At 41.1% G+C, this 15,909-nt stretch overlaps 1 protein-coding gene across 1 annotated transcript in view; it reads left to right on the top strand.

Moving 5' to 3' along the window:
• Nucleotides 1-15,207, top strand: part of klf7b (Kruppel like factor 7b) — a 70,688-nt gene extending 55,481 nt beyond the window's left edge. The window contains exons 3-4 of the mRNA XM_085248805.1: nt 343-466; nt 7,110-15,207. Of these exons, the coding sequence (XP_085104931.1) occupies nt 343-466; nt 7,110-7,161 (176 nt within the window). The 3' untranslated portion in view covers nt 7,162-15,207. The remainder of the gene's footprint in view (nt 1-342; nt 467-7,109) is intronic.
• The last annotated feature ends 702 nt before the right edge of the window (nt 15,208-15,909 follow it).

Raw genomic sequence — 15,909 nt, 5'->3', positions numbered from 1 at the left:
GTGGGGTAATAGAGGGAACAAAACGAGATTCATTTCAGGGTGAATTTGGGATTATGAATTAACATGCCGCTGTGCTGAAAGACTTCATTTACAGCTAATTGAGTGTGTTGGCTCATTGAAATGGCTGTTGTGTTAAAACTTGTCTGCCTGGCTGGTCTCTGGGCTGTCTGGGTGCGTGTGTGTGTGTGTGTGTGTGTGTGTGTGTGTGTTTGGAAAAAGCCAGGGGTGGTAACCTGTACATTAGCGAACAGCTGTAGTTTAGACGTGTGAAATTAGATGTAAAAATGATTATAAAATGTGACACCTTCCCCCTCTCTCTTCCTCCCTGTCTCTCCTTTGCAGGTGAAAAGCCCTACAAGTGCTCATGGGAGGGCTGCGAATGGCGCTTTGCCCGCAGTGACGAGTTGACACGACACTACCGCAAACACACCGGAGCGAAGCCATTCAAGTGCAACCACTGCGACAGGTAAACGGATAGGCGGCACAAACACAGCAAACACGCAGTGCAGTTTACATTTGGAGGACTTTGACGTCCTTTATCTGGCCAGGATAAAAAATAGTTTTTAATATACAAGCCAAAGAGTTCTGTATCTGTAAGGTTTTGTTTGCAGCTAATTATTTCCAGTTTGTTTTTGGTCACTGTGACACATTTCTATGTATAATTAGCAGGTATCTCTTCCTGTGCGAACCACCCATACAGTCAATTGATGCACCCTGCAAAACAAATTAGCTTCCTTAGTTGACTGCACACTACTGTCTTATCCAAATATGGTCTCTTCTGCCTCCATAAAGCCAAATCAGAGATGGTGATTCCATCGAGCTGCTTCACTGTTTCAGTGTAATTCCTGCCATTCTTGAAGGCTTCTTCTGCCGGGACAAGTCAAGATGCCTAGTGAAAAAAAAAGACTATTTCCCTCATTAGGTTCCACCAAAAACCTCTAAATCCATTGATTGTTAGTCGTACTTTCACTTACTTAGAACTTCCACCTATGCTGAGCGGTGCATTGGGCAGCTAACAATCTCCATCGTCAGTCAGCGGCGACTGCTTCGGCTTCATCCCAGGCGATGTCGACAGTTTTCAGATCATCCATAAACGTTCGAAGCCATGTGATCTTTGGTCAGCCTCGCTTTCGCTTGCCAGTGTTGGGAACCATGTAATGGCAATCTTGGCCGGGCGATAAGGGGGTAGATGTAGAATATGGCACGCAAAGTGGAAGCGCGTTTCTGCGACAACATCGGCTAAAGGGCGGGTGCCTGCTCTTTGAAAGACCTCTTTGTTCGTTATCCCGGTAGGAAGTTCTCAGTTCGCCATAGGCCTCGTTGCATATTCAAGCAGTCCAAAACTTAGATGAAGAGCTATTCATTTGCAGAGTTGCAAATGAATAGCTCTTCAAGTTGAAGCACAGCTTTATCAGTTTGAGTCAGAGCCATCTAGTACACATCCATCAACATTGGGAAAATGGCACTATAAACCTTCTCGCAGAAGAGGTGAGATCACTGATGTAAGTGTATGAAAACTAAGATAATGTATTAGTCTTTCACTAGTAGGTTAAAGGTTTAGTACTAATACTCTACTAAGCTAGGCTTGGACCTTGACTCTTGAGATCCATTTTTCCCAGCCTCAACAGTTTGCTAGCCAACCATATTTGCTGGTACCTAAGGGCATGTTTAAGGTCTGAGCATTAGCCTGTGATGGAACCATTTATATTAGTTCTTCCTGTCAGCTTTTGTTGTTGTTGTTGTTTGTTTGTTTTTTTAATTGCTATAGTTTCCAAAAAAGATGTTTCCAGTATGTAAAGTCCATTTTGGGCACAGACACAGATAGCTGGAGATATGACAGCTGAGCGATTATTCCTGTTATGCTTCTGTGAAGTTCGCTTAAAATCCTCCACAGAGGGCGGATGAGTACTTGGTGCATTGTATATATAGAAAACAGACCCTCACGTCTGATGATGAAATTTACATCATTTGGACATGAGTGGACCTCGGTGGATTCACGTATTCGAAAAGTATAACTGAGACCATTTGGCACATTGAATGTAGGCTAAATATATCACAGAGATATCTTATCAGAATCACTGAAAATGATCAAAGTTGCATCTGGTAAGACAAGAGCTGCTAATGAGTTTTCTACTTTTCATGCTCGCTGTCAAATGCAGGAAAAGTTGGCTACAGTATCACAGTGCTTTAGTAAAATGACCTCTGAACATTGCTGACTGTTACATCCAAAATAGCAGGAAGTCAGGTCATTTTTTAAAAAGTTAATAAATAAATTACATGTTTTTCCTACATTTACTGTAGATCTAAACTTTAACAAATTTTACCTTCTTTTATTACAAACAAGGGGGTAAATAAGCACAAATATTAAATGCGAGAAGAGATTTTAAAGGAACGTGAGCAGCTGTGTGCAAGAGGAGTTCAGGATAAAGTGTCAGGATGAAGATTCACGACTTTATTTTAGAGTATCGTCAATTTAATGGTGAAATATGCTATAATGCTAAATTAAATCAGTTCCCAGAGGAATACATGTTAATACTAACGTGTAGATCATGTTATGTATTAAATTGTATTTTTTGTGTGTGTGTTGCTCCTGCTTTACCAACTCATGTCTGATGTGGACAGAGGAAAACAAAAGAGAAGCAGATGAAGGGGCGTACGCTTTAAACTAAAGTCTAAGTCTCCTGCTAGAAAACAACCAGGGATGTGTTTGTGAGTCTGTTGAGAGTCATCTTGTCACTGTTTTGTGTTTGCTTCTTAGAGGAGAGAGAGTGTGTGTTTGAAAGTGTGTGTGCTTACTCATGCTTCTGTGCTGGCAGTTAAATGGATTCTGGCTATTGGCAAGCAGGCTACAGCTAATTGAGTGGCACCAGATGCCAGCTCCACTTTAACATTCACTCTCTCTGAATGTGTATGCGCCTGTAATACCTTTCGAATGAAAGAAACACACGCACACACGCAAACTTTTGCCCTAGAGACAGTGTAATTGGCTGTTGTGGGTTCTCTCTAGTTAGGATTTTAGACATAAACCCCCCAGAAACCTGCTGGAAAGCTTCATAATCCAGACTGAGAGCTGGGACTGTATTAGCTCTTTCCTGGCACATGCATAAATGCACAAACACAGTATGCAGACACCTCACACTCGCATGCATATTGAGCGCAAAGATGTTTAGATGCAAAGTCATATCGACTTGCATGAATAATTAAATGTCCGGGCGTATAAACGCAACACTTTTGACACACAATGGCGCAGACGTAAGCCGATTCAGTCGTAAGCACAGCTGAGGCTCTACCTGAAGCAGGGCTTTCAGTGCGTGAGGTAAGGGCGCCGTTCATCCGCACAGACGCAGATGTTTGCTGAGGCTCTCCAAAGTGAGTCATCAATGCAAAGCATGAACGGCGACATCGAAAAAATAGCAGCTGCTTTGATTAAAAGTCCTTGCCTTTAAATATAACTACAGACATGGATTCAGACTCTTTGTGCAGCAGGCGCATTTTTTCCATCTTTAGGTAAAAGTTTGAATTTGTCCAACACTTTCCTCTTTTCTTTTTGTTAATCTTAAACAACGTCACTGCCTTTCAGAACAACTCGTCTTAATCGTGTTTTCACGTCTCCCTTTTTGGCTTTTTAGTGTTCAAATTACAAGGTTAACATAGCGAGGGCGCACGCTGATTTGTACAGTAGTGGACAAATGCACACACAGACACACACATCTGTGGTGGGTGGAGTCAGGCAAATATTACCATGAGAATGGCAAGAAGTGGCAGGCATGGAGAGGTTAACATTAGCTAGAATGTTCAATCTGACACAATTTCTCCTGGGGAAACAGACACACAGACACACGGCGGTCTGTTATTAATCTCGCCTAATCAAGCGGGGACCCCCCGATGGTTCCTTGGAGCTGGACAGAGGAGGTGCGGGGGGAGAGAAAGGGAGAAAGCAGAGTTTTGAGGAGGAAACAAGGGAGTGGGGGGTTACCAGCTGGTCCTGAGACTCCGCCCCCCCAACATTGACAAAGTAACTTACATGGCCATCTGTCCAGCCACACACACACAGACTGGTGCAGGTGTACAGTAGGTACCACACGGCGAGCTTAGAGCTGAGGGGAAACACTAGACCACAAAGCAACAAGGAGCAAAGTTCAGCTGCACCCTCACTCCACGCTAGATTTTAGGTGAATTAACAGCTGGTCCACGTATACAGAAAACCTACAGCAAAGACAAAAAACCAAAGAAAAGAAAAAAATACAAGAAGTCGTCTTCTTCTGGCATGAGTTTAAAAGCTGACTTTTCTTTTCTTTTTTTAGACGTACATGTTTTGTTTCAACAGCATCCCAGCAACCTTGACTAAATGCGCACTGGTGCGTTGGTAAAGTCTGCAAGCAAAATTGAATCCTGTGGACTGAAGGGCCAAAACTAGAGAGAGAGAGAAAATGACTTTTATTAAAATCAGCTTAGAAGGATCTCACACAGGAGCAGAGATGAAAAAGCAAAAGTGGCTGACAGATGGTGTGACTCAAAACAATCGTCAGAGGGATTTAATGACACCCAGTAGGAAGCGGCACGTTTACGATTCTAGCGAATGCGGCTGGCATCTTATCCTAGTCAACCTGTTGTTGGCGTCTCTCTGCATCAAACACTGTTGCTTCATGGAACAGTGTTTCTCTTATTTTCTTATTTTTTTGTTGTTTTTACTGTCAAACCTTGAAGTAGAGATTATTATTTTATTAGCGCTGGGGAGCAGAGGTTTGTATGAGCAAACAGTAATATATGTATCAGAGCCCATCACTCGCCCCTTAGTGAAAGTGTCTGATCACTTATTTTGCTTTGAGCTGATTGGCTTTCACTTCATATTGGGATCTTCTTTTTTTTTTTTGCTATTTTCATCTGGCTTTCTAGCAGCTTGCCCAGCTCAAGGCAGCACACAACTTAGCGTCCTTCAAATGAGGTTTTCTGTAGAATCGAAAGGCTGAAATTCAGAGAATAAATCTCAGCAGAAGCAGGTCGTGCTGCAGTTTAACGATTTGGGTGTTTGGCTGTGTCTGGTTGTCTCTATCTGGAACGAACAACAACCTACCTTTACACACAACACACGCGTGCACACGCTCGCACAAAGAATAGGCTTGACTAATTAATAATGAATAAAGCCTCTGGCAAATTGAATTTTTAATTTTCTCATTTAAGTCTCACCCACATTTTGTTTTGCCTTTCCTTTAGTCATATCGTTTGTGATTTGTTTTATACTGGATGTTCAACTTTAATGTCCTCGCAATTAATAAAGTACTGGCAATAAAATGAAAATACTTGTGACGCTGTCAGTTTAATATTATGTATCGCCAGCACCTGGTTTTGTGTCCCTCTCTTGCATCAGGTGCAGCCAGTACTGAGTTAAATGGTCCGGCATCAGAAAGCACTGCCAGCCTGTCTGCATTAGTGTCCATGTTCACGGTGCATATCTAATTAGTTTCTACAGTACTGTTTTACTCTGAGCTGGAGGACTGACTTGGGGGTCTGGCTGTGATTTATGGCGGTGTTTGAGTCGCATTTAGGAAATCTATTCATCTTTACATCACGGTTTCACTGGTGTGACCCGGTGAAGCGAGAGCACTTAAATTCACCGTGGTGTTGAAATGAACTACTGTGCTTCTCTACTTGTAGATAATCTAGCTCTCTTTCTTCTTCTCTTAGTCTGTCTCTCTCTGGTTGCATGTTGGAATCTTACTCTTACCTCTAACTCAGATGTGACTCTCTACAAAGAGCTTTTGGAGGTGTCAAAACCATGTTTTAAGAAAGTATTTACTTGAATTTATCCTATAGACTGCAAAATGAATAGTTTGAAATTCAGTGTTTAGAACTGTACATGAAACCAATATTCATTCATTCCTCTTATCCAGTTCAGGGTCATTGGGACTGGGGCCTGTTCCAGAGGTAATTCCTTCTTGGGTACATGTTTCTCCATCACCTTAAACAGACTTGGATAAACTGCAATAACACTGGTCAAGAGTATTGTAAGTGTTAAATGCTAACATTTGCACAACAGTTGGTAAAGAAAAGAAAAGAAGAAATGATTACTTCAATGTCGGAGAAAGCTGATGCTGATTTGTTGTTGGAAAAAAAAAGAAAAGGTCGAGAATTTTACAACTTAGAATAAAGGAAAATTCACGTATTTTGAAATAAAAATTATGTGTGATCATCATAGTTGTTCTACTGATAAAATTATTTCCCTCAGTGGTGGAACACTGATAACTAATTCCATTGCTATTGTATATTCATACATCTGAAAAAGTGCCGCAGGCCTGGCTAGTCATAGTAATAAAGGTAACTTGGTACTTTGCATCATTGGTCACGTAGGACTGAAGTTCTAATACTGCACAGTAGAAAAACACAGGATAACACAGTAGAGGCTGGGCAGTTCTGCCAGTTTGGGTTTCAAGTATTCCTTGTAAATACACAGAAAAGTATTTTAGTGGATTTTGAGGTCTGTAGACTTGATGCTTTTCATTTGATGTCCTCACATCCCCTCTGCCATCATTGAAGAAACTTCCAAACTCTTAAATGCATGTCATGGAGACAAGCAGCACAGAGGCATCTTAGAGAACAGAAATAAGTGTGTCCTTCCTCCCCCCTCTCTCTCGCCCCTCCTTATCCTTTTTGGGAGAAGCTGTAACCTAAGGAGGAGAAGCTAGCAGAGACATTAGCATAGTGGGGGTTATCATCAGGGTGCGAAAAGTGTGGAGAGTTTCCAGCAAGTACACATTGCCGGTGGGAAGTTCAAGGAGCCTGTGATTATAGGGATTTTCCAAAAATTACACAGAGCCAGTGGGTATTTCAGGGCCCTGGGACTGTGGCTTATTCTCAGATAATAAACAGAGCCGGTGGCATCAATTAGCAACACTTGCCAACCTGATGCATTGTGCTTATTTTAGTGCGAATATACAACGAAAGAGGGCTAATTGAGCCTTTGCAGAGCTGCACATTTGTCATTTATATAACTCTTTTTTTTAATTCATTTTTAAAAATTCATCTCCTGCTTTGCCCAAGCTCTCATTTCACATGCATATTTCATGCTTTTCTTTGGATATTAAAAGGAACATTTCTATGTTTCTCCACAGGTGTTTCTCCAGGTCGGACCACCTGGCCTTGCACATGAAGAGGCACATCTGAAGGACAAGAAGAAAAGAAAAGGAGCAGGAGGAGCACGAGGAGGAAGAGGAGGAGCAGAAGGAGAAATAGGAGGAGAGATAGGAGGACAGAAGGATGGGCAGCCATGCTATCGACTGCCTGCGTCATATCCCCCCCGCCGCCCCTCCCCCAATCCAAACACCAGTAGGCTCAAACAGCCATCGGGGGGAAAGTTGGGCAGGAGGAAAAATCGAGGAGTAGCTAGATTGTTGTTTTTCTTTAAAATTACACATCACGTTTGCAATAGTAAACACTTCACACACACCTGTCTTTGAATGCATCACCCCGGTGAACCCCGGACACTCTCATGCAGCTCTGGGGGCTTGGACACTGCCAGATCAACATGTACTCAACTTGCTTGACAAAACATTTTCTCGCCTTCTTTCTTTTTTTCTTTTTTTTGAAACTTTCTCCGTAGTCAGTGTGTTAAACTTATCGAGTCACTTTGGATGAGCAGAAACTTTTAAATATCCATGTAGTCAGCTGTTAGTGCTTTACCGGCTTTTGAAATCAGATATTCGACTGTTTTTTCTTTTTCAGCTTTCTTGCTCTTTTCTTATCGACGTTTCTCATACACGGAACACACAAACCGTCACCTGCCGCAGTCAGCTCCAGTACTCATTGTGAAGAAAACAACAATGCCAAATCTGCAGGAGAGAGACTGTACGGATTGACTCCCAGCACGGGTGACAATCGAACCCACGGCCCGGGACACCGCTGGTGTGCCCACGGGGCCTCGGTCAGCGGGTGCCGCTGCAGCTCTCAGGCTCTCCTCCAGTGGGTGTTTTGCATCTCTCACCTTCACCGAGATGCCTGCCGCCTCCGCAGGCCATCTGACAGAAATGCGCAGCGACACTTTCTTCCCTTTTTTCTACTTAGAGGACGATAATTCTTCTTCTTATTGTTATTTAAAAAAAAAAAAAAAAGAATGACACATTTTTTCTCTCTGTGAGGAAAAGATGTCTTAAAACTCACAGCAATGTGTTTGAGAAGAAAAAAACTACAAAAAAAAAACTAAAAAAAAAATCTAAGAAGACTTTAACAGAATGTGTGGGATGAGAAGGAGAGCGTTGTTGGTCTTTATAATCTCCATGTGCACCGACTGCATCTGCAGACTGCAAGAAATCAGTGGATGAACAAACAACAGAATCACACAGACTCTCAGAAAAGGGGTTTGTGTCTGTGCTTTTTTTTTTGGACTAAAATAAAAAACAGAAAGTAGAGAGGTCTTCATTTGTGTGCTGCTCTTTCTGCCCTGTGACTCCCTGCAGCTGAAAAACAAAACCTTGTTATGACCTCTGTGGTCTCGTACTCTACAGCAGCCGGGCAGAGGATTGCTTAAAAACTGGGAATATGTTTCTTGGTTATTTGTTTTTCTTTTGTTTTGTTTTTTATTTTCTTTTTCATTCTGATTCTGAAAGTCATCCTCGAGCGCTTTCACAGACTCTGAGATCTCATCTCCCTGGCAGCACTGCGGGGCGAGAATGGAAGCTCAAGAGCTGCTTTTTGGTTATTCACGTGGAACTAAAGATGCCAGCCGACCTTTGTGTGGTGGCTCTGAATAGACACGGTCACATCGACCTGTCAATTTTGCTTGTTTCATATCCACTGACTGCACTGACTTTTCTTTTTAATTCTTTCCAATGTTATCTGTGCTTTTTCCTTTTTCTACGGCGAAAAAATAAGGATAAAAGGAACACAAAGGAAAAAAAAATCATAAAAGACTTGGAAAAAAAACAACACAAAAACAATTCTGTCTCACTCTACACGCTGCATACAGAACAAGCACACATGCTCCGTCAACACACACACACACACACTTACACTGCAGTTCTTACGCTCACGGCTCCTCTTGAGATAAGACTAATAAGATTTAGGAAAATAATTATTAAACTAATGAACAGAGTTGGGGGAAACAACACACACTGCATGGCAGGCTTTGTTGCAAACGCACACACTTGCTCATGAACACACATGCACGCACGCACACTCTTCCTGGAATTATATGTTCTGCTCCCAAATCTTTTTTCACAGTAGGAATTTAGCAACTGTTGTTTAGCAGAAGAGTATCTTAGCTCTCGGCTGGAGGTAACAAATGATTCCAAATCCTTTGAAGTGAGAAATCAGCTTGTTCTCAGTTCCAACAATCACCCACATATCCCTCACTACAGCTTGTGCCTCTCATTTAATCAGCGTTTTTTCTGGTTTTTGGTTGTTGTTTTTTTACTTCAGAGACTTTGGTTACGTTGTTGGTTACAGTTGAGTCAGTGGTCAATGTTTTCATCGGAAATAATCATAAGAAAGCAGCTGCGGCAGATCTGAAACATTAAACCAGCAGCAGGCGTGTAGTATTATTATTAAAGATGGTTTATGCTCGTGGGAAAAAGTGCTTCAAGATGACAAAATTGCCTGAAACGTTCAGGATAACCCCTGATGTAGCCTGAAAATTGAAGCTGTTAGCTAGACTGATGGGGGATGTCAAAGCTTGCTGTGTAGAAATTCCAGCTCTGGTTTTGATCTGGCAAATCAAATGTATTTTCCAACTTGATGGTGCTGTGTAAAAACTATGTTATTTTTGACAAAATACTCAGCACCCACAACCATATAGATGCGTCCTTTTCATGACTGATTTAACACACGTAAGGTTGAATCACCTGAGGTTCATAATGTGCAATGAAAACACTGACTTTTATCTGTGCCCTGAAAGTAATCAGCAACAATTTTAATGTAAAAAAACAGAAAAGAAAAAAAGATGGATCTGAGAAAACTGAGGTAAACGTGTGTCCACACTGCCTGCTTTCTTTGCTCAATAGTTGATGGGGAAAAAAAATTAAATTAAAAAAAAAATGCACTCGCCTTGCATTCGGGGCACTCGGCACCAACAGACGCTACCGCTGCATCCGCCCACCACCACCCACTGTATATGCCCCGCAGCACGTGCAAACAGTCCATTATTCACTGCTACTGACTGGGTGCAGTTGGGGTGAGGGTGCAGGTTCCTGAAGCTCGCAGGAGGTTTTCACATCCCAGTGTACCCAGTCATCGTGCCAGTTGGCTTCGCCAGCCTTCATTAGGTGAAACAGCGAAAACATTCCCCTCCGATGGGGAATGTTGGGGGGGGTTATGGTGCAGCTTCGAACAATCGATACCAAAAACCTCCAGCGTGGAACTGCCCTTCAGCCACGGGCAGAGTCTCACCACTCAGGAGAGATCAGTGGGAGACCGCCTCCGTATGAATTCAGTGTATCTAGTGGCAGCTTTCACTATTAACTCTCTCTCTTTCTAAATATGACAAAGCAGCCCGTGTGGGAGGCGAATCCAGTGTTTCACTTTTGATTTCATTTGCCCCGTTTGCTGGTTTCCGTTACAGAAGCTGTGTCGATGGTCGTGTTCGTCGTTATTGGATAATGCAAAGTCATGCCGTCGGCGTCGAGGCATGCAAAGAGGCCCTCCCATACAACGTACAATCATAGAGGGATCAGGATTGTAGCACTTTTGTGAGGCTTTTGATGGCATGAATGTGTTTATGTGTGCATGTATGTGTCCCTGTTAGGCATACTGTGATGGGAAGCAGTCATTCAGCAAAGAGGTTTATAACTGACTTTTTAAACTGGTAAACAAGTGTGCGGCTGTGTGAGGGAAGAACTGGTCAATGCATTTGCTGTTGGATTTTTTTCTTTGGTCAAAGCAATGGCTGACAATGTGTTTATTAGGGTTTTTTTTCTTTTTCTTTCCTTTTGACCCTCCAATTATTCATTCATCCATGCATACAAGTCATTGAGCTTGATGACTTGCATCGCATTAAAGAGATGCTAATTCATGCCTTGCACTACACAGGTTTATCTTAAACCATGTAAAATCAGACTGCCTGACAGATTAGTTGGCATTCGGTTCAAATTATTTGGAAGACGGCTGTCGTTTATATGTTTATATGTAACTATAAAAAAACGTAAAAAAAAAAAAAAATCAATTAGTGGTTTTTGTGCCTATTTATAAAAAATAGGAAGCAGCATTTTGCATTCATGCTAATTTAAACTTGACTTAAATTAATCTTTCACAAACTTTGAATTAAAGAATGCTAAAAAGCAAAAACATTGTGCTTAAAGGATTCTCTAAGAAGATTTGTCGCTTTGAGCACATTTCTGTGTTGGTTTTGAGCAGTTGTGCCACTCGCCACACAGGCAAAAAAGCTAAATTGTTTGTTACAAAAACAAAATTAAAGATTGTAGTGCTTGCCAGCATGAAGCGATTGCAACTCACAGTTCATCTCCTCGTAAATGATAACCCCTCTTGACATTCGACAGATCGCAAAGTCACTTCAGATACAAATTCACATTTCATTCCCTTCACGTCTGAGCCTGTCAAAGCAGGTTTTCTGTCACAGTGTTGCCCGGGTCTCCTGTCGTCTCTCAGGCTCCTCCAGGCCCGGCTAGCTGCCGTCCCACAGCTCTGATTAGCATTAACTCTCGGTCCTCTTCTCAAGTTGCAGTTCAGCTAATGAGATAGCTCTGGGTCACAGGGAAATTTAGTGGTCTGGAGAAAGAGAAAAAAAAAAAAAACAACAACAGGGACCTTGAGCCCGACTTACACCCAGTGGACACATTTGATGTAGAACAAACAGAAAGTCCTGTTAGCGCAGAGAAATATCAGGAGACGGTGAGATACTCACTGAAGAGGCTGAACTTTCATGGAAAAAAAACAAATAAAAAAAAATCATTTACCTACATGAATATCCAGATCATTAAATCAGCCATTGCATTTTATCTCATGGATTACAGATAAAATAAATTACCATTTATCTGCAAAGTCCCAACAGATATTTAATCCACTCCACGTCCCCCGATCCTCCCCCGTGGTTCACAGTTAGTGCCATTCTAATTTTCCTCTCTCCCTCCATCCTCACCCCATCTCTCCCTTTCTGTCCACAGCAGTTGTCCATGCACTATCAGCTGCGGGAATGCTGAATGCACACTTTACACGTTTTGCCCAAAGATTTGCATATCTGCAAGTTAACTGCTGTGAATGTAGTAGATGTAGTGGAAAGAGCTGAGATGCAGAGGTGCAGAAAAGGAGTGGTGGATGGACGGTGGGAGGAGAGGGACTGTTGATCTTACATAACCGTTCCTGTTAAAGCGTAATTACTGGTATGCTCCAACGCTTCATGCTTCATAACATTCTCGGTCCTCTCGTCTACTGTCAGCTGGAGCCGAACTCATTGTTCACAAATGTAAAATAACGTTTTCATGGTCTTATAGGGTGCCTGGTATAGTGGCGCTAGCAGCTTAAGCAGGAGTGAAGTAGCTTTAGTTTAAGTTAGCTTCTTAGCACACTGCAGATAGCACTGTCAAGTCTCATTTCAAAGTCAAGGTGGGCTTGAGTCTTTGGGAATGTTTAACCATTATATAAGCAACTTCAGACAGGTTTTCCATTCCCTTTCATTAAATGGATAGAGTTTAGGGAGAATCTGGAGAATTTGCTGAAGGTGGTTTCACACTGAAGGAAGAGTCTGAATCTTGTTAGCTCTCTAAAAGCCTTGGTTATGTTAATGGGAATAAACCTTTTCTCTGACAAAGAAAACTTACTAATTCTAAATTTAGTGACCTGAAATTCAGTTTTAGATGATTAGCCTGTTAATGCTGTTTAAATCAAGTGTAAGCTTTTTCAGTAAGAGAGCAATAGCTATGTATATAGCTAGTATTCGCTGGCTAAATAGCTAGCTAGCACTAGCTATGTATAATAGTAGTGCTTTTACACCAAAAAGCACTAGCTATATAAAAACATATGTAGCTAGAGAACTAGCTTGCGAGCACTGATTATGTACAAGTGTAAAAGCATAAAAGCAGACCAGAGAAAAAGGCATCAAACCCAGTGTGAAAACGACCTTCAGACATTCTCTGTGGCCACAGTTAGTTGTTTAGACACAGTCCTTTGATGGATAAGGCTTCAGTTTTCACAGTTTTCCACCATATCGTCCTGATGAAGGATTGTCACTTCTGGCAGCTTTTGTAAATAGCGTGAGATCTTTCATGCAGACCGCTCTGTCTGTAATTAACCATATGTGGCGAACAGCATCGCTCAGACATTTCAGCGTTTCTATAGATCTGCTTTAGTTCTTGCAAACATTGCACTACATGATCATACTTAGCTATTCCACTCTTCATGTGCGCGCACTGCTAGCATAGTCTCTTGGAGCACTCTGTCAAATATCCACTTAACATTTGTTACATGACCAGGATGCACATGGCCACCAAGAACTATTTTCCACAGGTCACCTTGCAGCAGATCAGACTGACATATCTGCTTAAAACTCCAGTTAAATGCCTTTTTCATCACTCTTTCTCTGGAGGAATATGTCGTACTCTGAAAACACTCAGTCATGCTGTGACTTGGTTGAACTTTCTTGGTATCAGTGGCATCCCAGAGTGACGCTGTCTGTAACTACTGTGTTTGTCCATGCTTGATGTGTCAGTATATAAGAGATTCACAGATCTTAATTACCCTTCTCCTTGTGTCTGTATGTTTCACTTCACCTACACCAAACCCTCTCTACCAAAACCACGACCATCAGAGCCCTCTGGGACCCAACACGCTCATAGATATCCAGCTGTTCTGAGAAGTATTCTCAAGAGCTATGCAGCTTGGGATCCCCAAGCAGTTCTTTGGTGAGACTGCAATAACTTTTCAACTTTACCAGCTTAATGTCCTCACTGGGTACAGTTTTTTTTTTTTTTTTCAAATGACTCATCCTTGTAGGTGCTTTACACACTCTGTCAGTTAATCTGCTCAGTTGGCCTGATGCCTGATGCTTTTAGTTAACAGACTCCTTCTTGGAGTCTATCCTGTTCTGTCAGTATGTATGTGGCAAAAGGATTGGTACCAAAGAATTAGGTTTCTCTGTGCTATATTGTTATGGGAAATAGTGCCCTGTCACAGCCAAGGTAATATTTGTTTCACTGACTAACAAGTTTGCGTTGAAATATTTGATTTTTGGCACATTATTTTTTTAGGGTATCAAAATGTTCAGTCCAGAATGGCTATTGTCTGTTTAAACATTTTTTTACGTGTGATTTTATGACAATTTTATGCAATCATATGCAATCTATACAATTTTTATTTTAGTTACAGTCACTTTTGAAGACTTCCCATCAACATTTCAGTCTACAAAAGTCTATAGCTTTAGCAGGCTATCAACCGTATTCCTTAGAGATTACATTTCTGAAATAGTACAGCAAAATGATTTTGAAGGAAATATAACGTAACTGTTAAAATGATGCAATCATGCTGCCAGGCAACCTCAAATCTTTCAGACAGAACACTTATGTAATTTAGGTTTAACCTTAGCTTTCAGAAAAGATCTTACTTGTTCAAAGTGACTGTGTATTTATATGCCTTTTGTTGTAAGTAACATGGTAGAAATGACATGCACTTTTCAAGTATTACCGTCCACGCTAACAGAAAGTTTATTTGGTTCCAATCCTTATGCCACATATCGTGTGGCCAATCCAATATTTGTATTAACTGTGAGTGGTATTTCAGCACCTTTGTATGGCCCACTGTGTGTACTCAAACCACAGCTGTTGAGGGATCCCACTTATATATTTTCTGGGATGAATGGACATGTAGAAAAGTGAATTAAGACAAGCAGATGTGTTTTCACCATCACGACATCCTTCTCACCTGCCCTGCAAGGGCTCTGTAACTCCGTTCATATCAACCTTGGATCCATGACCCTTCACTCCACCCCGCCCTCCTCTCTTCTCTCACTGTCACCTCTGTTGAGTTGAGTTTCTTTTCCGTTCTCTTGTTTTACTTACGATTTTTTGCTGTACAAAGTGTTTAAAATATTATTTGTATTATATGATGTTAGTATGGTAATGTTCTTTATTAAGGAAGAAGAAAATTTATTTTTGTTACTGGTCTGTTTCATAATTCTTTTCTAAATTGGTATTGTAAGATATCTATGCAAGAACTGTTAAGTGGAGCATTTTTATTTAAGAATGTAATATGTGTAATAAATGGTAGAATCTGCTTTTGGCTCTTTTCGGTTTTGTTCAGTCAAACCTCACATAAGCGTTTAACATTAATGAAGACGATTCAAAGCACAAAGTGATCCCATCTGGTGAAGTTCAAATTAAAATGAAAAATACGGTAACTAAAATTTATCACGTTATTTGCATGCTGTTACCGCTGCCTGGAAATGTTTGGTCATCTCCCAACACACTAGGTTAGAAGACAAACACAGTGATACACAGTGATTCAGCATGAATACACATTAATGTTGCTGTTTAATTACAGTGGTTATTATTGTTGTAATGACAAATGTACTGAACAATCTTTTCTTTAATATTCTTTTGGTTGTTCCTATTAAAAGCTGAACATTGTGACCCAAACTGAATCACCAATGACATCAACATAAAATTCCAGTTTTTTATTTAGTTTTTTATTTTGCACAATCTGATACTGATATGGTACTGAAAACAGGAATGCATTTATGTGCTGAAGGACAGATGGTGTTATGAGCTGATAATTCAGTCCTAACTCCTGGAATGAAAAGTTTGTTTTACAACTTTTTATTTCTAAGCAATTAATGCCACGATTAAATTTCTTGAATAAATTGGTTGGGTGACCAAACAAAAAAGTAGTGATTGGCCTTTTTACTGATGGCCTTTTTACTCCTTACAGAGGCTAAATGGTTTAGGTTAACCCACACTCTGTGAAAACAGCCTGAGG

The sequence above is a fragment of the Mchenga conophoros genome, linkage group LG16 (assembly GCF_057382185.1).
Source record: "Mchenga conophoros isolate Kocher_MC1m ecotype Shallow Benthic linkage group LG16, M_conophoros_male_GT1.1, whole genome shotgun sequence".
NCBI lineage: Eukaryota > Metazoa > Chordata > Actinopteri > Cichliformes > Cichlidae > Mchenga > Mchenga conophoros.
The sequence above is the reverse complement of the archived record's forward strand: the minus strand, read 5'-3'. Positions and strand labels throughout refer to the sequence as shown.